General features: G+C 29.5%; 1 protein-coding gene across 1 annotated transcript; it reads left to right on the top strand.

The window, feature by feature from the left end:
- The first annotated feature begins 346 nt into the window (after window positions 1-346).
- Window positions 347-2,124, top strand: LOC102592864 (auxin-responsive protein IAA4-like). Its single transcript, XM_006362132.2, has 3 exons — window positions 347-781; window positions 1,225-1,524; window positions 1,638-2,124. The coding sequence occupies exons 1-3, from the start codon at window positions 570-572 to the stop codon at window positions 1,711-1,713; spliced, it is 588 nt and encodes a 195-aa protein (XP_006362194.1). The 5' UTR covers window positions 347-569; the 3' UTR covers window positions 1,714-2,124.
- Window positions 2,125-7,522: the final 5,398 nt, after the last annotated feature.

Below are 7,522 nucleotides of genomic sequence, written 5' to 3'. Positions count from 1 at the left end.
CACCCCATCTCTCAAACCCCAAGATATACAATCCAACGTACCTTATTTTGCTCCACAAGGTCCCAAAACTCATCTTGACCATACATCATTTTCCATGAATCCTCCTTAAAGTCTCTTCCATATGGGCGGCTCAACTTGTCCCACTCTTGTCCCCTAAATGTTGCTTCACTTGTCTTAAACCTGCTCGTCTTCCTGCCGACAACTTTACCTTGTCTTTGTCCCAAATTTATGCACTTTCAACAAATTATTTTTTTTCATAAAAAGAAAAAAAATATTATTCTTCTATACCCCCACCCCACCCCCACTTAAAAGCCCTTTGTCTACAAATTTCCTTTTTCCTTTCTCTTTATATAACGGCAACCAACCACTTGCAAAGACCTCATCTTTTTCTTGAAATACAACAAATTGCATTACACAACTTCTTCTTTGTACCAAAGGATAGTAAATAAAGGAGCAATCTTGATCAAGAAAGTGTTTTGAAAATTTGGGGGTTTTTGTGTTTTGAGATTTGAGGTTTTAATTTGGTGTTTTGGGTATTTCAAGAATCAATTTTTTTTGGAGAAAAAAAAATGACAAGTATAGTGGGAAATCAGAAAGATCTGAATTTCAAAGCTACTGAGCTGAGGTTAGGTTTGCCTGGTACAGAAGATCAAGAATCTGACCAAGAAATATCAAATTCCAAGAATAACAACAAAAGGGCTTTGCCTGAATCAACTCATGATGAAGAAGATTGTGAATCTAAGTCAAGTTCTGATCATGTCAAAACCCCACCTGTTGCCAAGTAAGTTTCTTGAAATTCGAGAAATTTTAGTAGCTCAGTTGGTTAGTTAGCTGAATTTTGATGGTTCCATCTTTTAAAGTCTGTGTGACATATTGGTCATAGTTTGAGTTGTGGACGAAGTTACTAATATTTGTATTAGAGTAGATTATGGGGTGTTGTAAATATTTTGTGCATTAGATACCCTTAAAAATCTAAACTTTTTAACCCCTTTTGACTCAATTGAAGAAATGAGGACTTATAATATGTTGTTGTCTGGTTTGAGTCGTGAAAGTAGTCATTAATATATGCATTAGGATAGATTGTGGGGTGTGGTCCTTTTTCAATCTCTGCTAACGTGAGATGTTTTGTGCACCAAACACACTTAAAAATCTAAACTTTTTAACCCCTTTTGACTCAATTGAAGAAATGAGGTCTAATAATATGTTGTTGATTCATGTTTGCAGGGCACAAATTGTGGGGTGGCCACCAGTGAGATCTAACAGGAAAAACATAATCCAACCAAAGAAAACAGAATCTGAATCTGGAATGTATGTCAAAGTTAGCATGGATGGTGCCCCTTATCTAAGAAAAATTGATGTGAAAATGTATAAATGTTATCAAGAACTACTAAAAGCCTTGGAAAACATGTTCAAACTCACCATAGGTGAATACTCAGAAAGAGAAGGCTATAAAGGGTCTGAATTTGCCCCTGCTTATGAAGACAAAGATGGTGACTTGATGCTTGTTGGTGATGTTCCTTGGGAGTAAGTTCTTGAAATCTTGAATGTATATCATGTATATAATTTATGTATATCGGCTAGAAAAACTCGTATTTTTGTGTAATTCTAATGGGGTTTTTGAATTCTATTTTTTGCAGAATGTTTATGTCTTCTTGTAAGAGGCTGAGAATAATGAAAGGATCAGAAGCAAGAGGCTTGGGATGTGGAGTTTAACTTATAAATTATATAAATTCCCAAATAGAACATTATGATGATGAAGAAGTTTTTTTTTTTCTCTTTTTACAGTAAAAAGAGTCTTTTTTTCACCTTAGGTTCTTGATTAAAATGAACCTAAATATTGTAATCAAAACAGTTTTTTCTCTGGACAGAAAAAACCTTAGTAGTTACAGTTTTATTAAATTTTGTTGTTTTTATTTTGGAGTCAATATGATTAATATAAATATATGTATAGCAGGAAAAACAAACCATGGGTGGTTTAAAGATCCTGCAAGTGTTATTTTCTTGTTTTTTGTTTTGGAATAATCTCATCAAACATACAATATAGTATACTATATATGTTTTTTTTTCTTTTTGTTGCTAAGAAAGCAATTGTACAAATTCACAGTAAATACTGTTTTTGGTTTACTCAAATGTGTTGCAAAATTGTTATTTTTTAAATTTGTTTTATATTTTAAACAGAATTATTGTTTTGCAATGATTATAAGAAGTCAATTTTGATTTTGTTGCCCTAGAAATCATAATAGAACAAGAATGATGACTTTAGCAAATTGAGTGTTTATTACCAAGAATTGAGAAATACTTAATTAACTTGTTTTATATTAAATATATATAAGACAAAATAATCAATACACCAAAGTTGAATAGAGGAATATAATACCCTTCCTTTCCTTTTCTCTCCTCTCCTTTCTACAATAATTTGAATTAGATTCACTAAAGAGACTAATAACAAATTTTATATAGAAAAAAATGTTGATTTCCATTGCTCGAACCCGAGCTCTATTTCATACTTACAACAAGAAATAAGAGGATATGGAGTATCCTTCTTTATAATATTCTAAATTTGTGTTAGGTGACAGGTTCACCAAATAGATAAGTAACAAATTTTCTATAAAAAAACTCATTATACTGATTTATTTAATAACTAATTCCTACATAATTTTAATCAACTATCAAACGATTTCTAAAAGAGGATATGGAGAATATTTTGAATTTGTCCGGACCAATTCACTAAGAGGTAGGTTTCATCTCCATTGTTCGAAGCCTGACCTCCATTTCTTACCTACAACAAGAAATAAGAGGATATGAAGTATCCTTTTTATTATATTGTGAATTCGTTCCAGACACATTTGTTTAAGAGATGAGGTTCATCCCATTGTTCGAATCATGACCTCCATATTTCATACCTACAACAAGAAATAAGAGGGGATAATATATTCACCTGTTATCCATCGACTATGTCTTTCGGCCTGATCTTAGACCCTGACTCAGCTTCTATGGATGAACCTTGCGGACGTACCCTTAGGTTTGTGGGGTGGGGTGGGGAGGGGGTGGGGGGGAATCCTTCCTACAATATTCTAAAATTCGTCGAACATATTCATTAAAGAGATAAATTTTATCCTCATTGTTCGACATGACCTCCATTTCATAGCTACAACAAGAAATAAGAGGACATATAGAATCCTCTCTTTAATATTCTGAATTCGTTTTGGACATATTCATTTATGATAAGTTTCATCTCCATTGTTCGAATCATGACCTCCATTTCATACCTACAACAAAAAAATGTAAGTGTACGGTGAATCTTTCCTATAATATTCTAAATTCGTTTTGAATAGATTTACTAAAGAGATAAGGTCAATCTCTATTGTTCGGACCATGACCTCTAATTCATACCTACAACAATAAGAGGATATGAAAATCCTTCCTACAATATTCTAAATTCGTCTCGAATAAATTTACTAAAGAAATAAGTTTCATCCTTATTGTTCGAACCATGACCTTCATTTTATCAATTGTGTTTACTTTCATTCTTGTATCCAAAGGTGAACTTATATGAACCCAATAACATTATGTTAACCTCAAACCAAAAGAAGACAATCTTAAATTCAAATAAAAACTGTAAATAGTTAATTGCTACAAATTTCATCAAATAAATTCCACTAGATTTTATATGCTCATCAAGATAAGTAGGAATCTATTTGTATATAGTATATACTATGGATAAAAAGGGAGAAAAAGTTGCAAACTTTTCCTTTGGAATCTTTCATACACATTTGTGTGGTACACAACAAAGTACCTTTTTTAATTTATTACTTAAAGTTTTTCAAAAACTTTACCAAAATGAATTTGACAAAATAGAGTTGAGGTTTCGAAAATGAAACCAAAATGTTCTAGATTTTTTGGTTCTCTCGATGTTCGATGTCAGCTTTGAGGCTCGATAAATTCATATTCACTCAGAAAAATCTCATTTTAGAGGTAAAACGTTTCTTTTTAATTACAGTTTCATTCTCAAATCTCGAACTTCAAAAGTTGAGTCTTTTAATTGAAAATGAAAATATATTTACCACCCTACAATTATGTTTAGCAAAACAGTTCAAACTTCAAACAACATCATTCTCAAGTCTCGAACTTTAGAAATCGAAACTTCTAATAAATGATGAATTAATACTTACCATCCTACCACAACATTTAACAAATACAGTTCAAACAACAAATTTTCAATTTACAAACTCAGTTTTTAGAAATTAATGCAAAGCAAACTGCAACCATCTTGTCATAAGTTATTAAGCAAATTGCAACCATCTTGTCATAAGTTATTTTAAAACGAAAAAGACTTAAATATGTCATTGAATATTTTATCAATCGTTAAAATTTTAGTTCATTTATATTTTTTTTGTTTGAGAAAAGTTCATCTATGTCATTATTTGTAAACCAAAAATATTTTCGGTTTTGCAAAACTATCTTTACACGTGATCAATTATGATTCAACCACATCATTGTTTAAATTACTTTTTAAAAGAAAAAAGGCTCAAATACACCATCGAACTTTGAGAAAAAAGCTCATTCATACCATCTATTAAAAGTTTGGTCATCTATTAAAAGTTTCAGTTAATAAATAATTACATGAATTAGCTTTTTCTCAAACAGAAATATATAAATTAATTAATTTTTTAACGAACAACATAAATGAGCTTCCTACGGCAACCAAAGAAAAATGCCAAGTTCATTGGATTCTAACTTTGAGGACAGGATACATTAATTAACAAGTTGGCAGGAAGTTTTGATTACTTCAGAACAATCATTATACACTGTCCACACCTAAATTTTCTTCTATCAAGAAAAAGTCAAAGTTCAATTATATGAAATAATTAAAAGAACAGAACTTTAAATTATAAAATGACACATGAAGCTAAATACATACATGGTCAAAGTTCATAATAAGTGAAAGTACAGATGCAGGGAATGCATTAAACTTAAAAGTCTTTAATTAAAATAAAATAAAATAAAAATTACATCATTAATGAACATGCCTATATTCTTGCAGAATTTCTCTATTTTCACACATAGAAAAAGAAGATTAATTGGGAAGAAAAAAAGAGATTCTAATTTCAATGATTCATGTGATTAATTTTTTTGTTTTGTTTATCAATGTTATTTTTTTCTAATGAAGGGGATGAATCCTACATCGATGAAGGTCGAGATTCTGATAACTTATAAAGTTTGGACAATCATTTATTTTATCTGAGCTAGCTTTTGAATCGTAAATTAAACTTAAGATCTAATTAGATATGATATTATAAAGTCTGATTCGATGTGGCCCCTAGGGTCCCGTACAATTGCACAATCCTAATATTTTTGTGTGTTCAATTAAATAGCATCATATAAAATGAAACACAAAGGAGAATTTGTTAGAACTTTTTTCACACACACAAATTGTTGGTGTATATAAGAAAATCATACATAAGAATTTAAGAAGTATCCTCCTTTACATTGGCGCCCCTCACCCTTCTTCGCTTTTTACGTGAACACGAAATATTTTGTCCATAACTTATTAAAGAAAAATCTTACTTGCACTCGTGTTTCTACCAATTTATCAATCACTTAATCAGGGTTAATAAATAATTATAAAAAAATTTTGAGGGGGGGTGGGGGGTTGCTTTTGACATAAGAATCCAAAGTTTTTGTTAAGGATCATGTTTGCTAATTAGTGGACATAAGACATTAATCGAATAATTAAAACATTTTTCAAAGAATCTTATCGAGCAATCAAGAAAATATTTCTTGTGCTTTGCTACTTATTTTAATTAAGGCTTAAAAAAATTAGTTATCTTGGAGCCCTGTGCCCTACATAAAGCAAACAAAAGTTAACTGAAAATAACTAAAATAAGATTGATTATTTATCAGAGATTGTGGTGAAGTGATAAATACTTTTTCATTCTTAATCAGAGGTCTCAATTCGAGTTAGAGATTGTGGTGGAGTGATAAATATTCTTTCATCTGGAGGATTTTCTTATGCGAATTCGAATTTAGTTGGGCTCCAATATGAATAGCAAACACCAGATGAAAAAAAAGATTGATTACTTAGTAATCAACAAAAATATCACAAATCTTATTCTTCACTCGCTGTCCACATACATTTATTTAATTAATTAACACATGCTAATGGTGAGAATTACGAGGTAATAGTTACAATTGTTCACATTTCAGCAAACAATTAGACAGTAATTTAAGTAAAGTAACCTTTTTTAACTGATATTATTCTCCTTATTATTATTATAATTATTTTAGCAAATCTTATTCTTTTTAGAAAATCTCTTCTTCTTTGGATGCTTTTAAGAAAAGATATGAAATGATTCACTTGAATTAAGTTAGCCTGCAACTATTTCCAAGTTTAATTAGTATTTTGAATACATTTTGCATATTTTATTATATAAGAGATTAAGTTTTATACATCGCCATTATAACAAATATTTTATATTATCATATTAATTAAAAATAAGTATTTAATAAGTATTCACTTATAAGATGTATAGTAAAATTAAATTGATATTATAATATTCTGTTTTATTTCGGTTTTTCACTTTGTATCCAGTATTTATATTGGAGTCCGACTATTTTGGATTCACGCCGCGTAAGGTCCAAATCAAAGGAAAACGCTTTCTATCAAGAATTTTTTCATGCACAAAGTTCAAACTCGAGACCTATAATAAAGGGAGGAGCAACCTCATTGGTGAAGTTATAATATGGATGTCAGCACCGTGCACATAGAATGTAATTTTTATTTTCATTATAATAAGTGCAAAAACTATTTACAGAGCAAAAACACCTTTTTAATTAAACCTTCATTACTTTAATTATGAGTCAGAGCTGCAGTAATATATTTTATGTTGTTTATAGACCAAAATTAATAATCAAAAGAACTTGGAATCCAATGTAGCATTAACTGGATCCTGTGGACACCCAGAAATTGAAAAAGATATTTAAGAAAAAGGTGCAAGCAAAACAAAAGTTATTTAAAATGTTATCTTTTTTAAAAAAAATTAATTTACTTTCTTCATTCTAAAATAAGTGTGATTTTAACTATCAAAAAAAGAGTATCTCAAAATAAATGTCATTTTAAAAATTTACGAAAAAATTAGTATGTTTTTCAACTATACATTTATATTAACGAATTATTTCTTCTTAATAGGGCTTATTCTCAAGAAACATCTTATAAATATGATTAATTTAGTAAATTATAATTATATTTATTACTTTTCTTAATGGGAGTGAAATGAGTTAAAGTGACAAATATTTTGGAATGCAGGGCGTGATATATTATAAATACATCGTATTGTGAATGCCCATTGCACAATTTTCTATATTAATTTGAAATCAAACAAATAACTTGCAAGTAATTTTATTCTATAAATAGAAAGCCAATTCACTAGTTGAAGAATATATTAGTCTCTCTATATTTGTATTTGATATATTTACTTTATAATCTTTATCTTATAATAAAATAATGGGCACTCCAATAATG

This window comes from Solanum tuberosum, unplaced genomic scaffold, assembly GCF_000226075.1.
Source record: "Solanum tuberosum cultivar DM 1-3 516 R44 unplaced genomic scaffold, SolTub_3.0 scf00384, whole genome shotgun sequence".
In the NCBI taxonomy this organism is placed as follows: domain Eukaryota; kingdom Viridiplantae; phylum Streptophyta; class Magnoliopsida; order Solanales; family Solanaceae; genus Solanum; species Solanum tuberosum.
Note: the sequence above shows the minus strand (reverse complement) of the source record. Positions and strands in the feature narration are given on the sequence as shown.

Excerpts from the sequence above, each read along its gene's own strand:
- LOC102592864 (XM_006362132.2), top strand. The coding sequence starts at position 570 with ATGACAAGTATAGTGGGAAATCAGAAAGATCTGAATTTCAAAGCTACT. Across the intron at positions 782-1,224 it reads AAAACCCCACCTGTTGCCAA|GGCACAAATTGTGGGGTGGC; the intron begins GTAAGTTTCTTG and ends TCATGTTTGCAG. Across the intron at positions 1,525-1,637 it reads GTTGGTGATGTTCCTTGGGA|AATGTTTATGTCTTCTTGTA; the intron begins GTAAGTTCTTGA and ends TATTTTTTGCAG.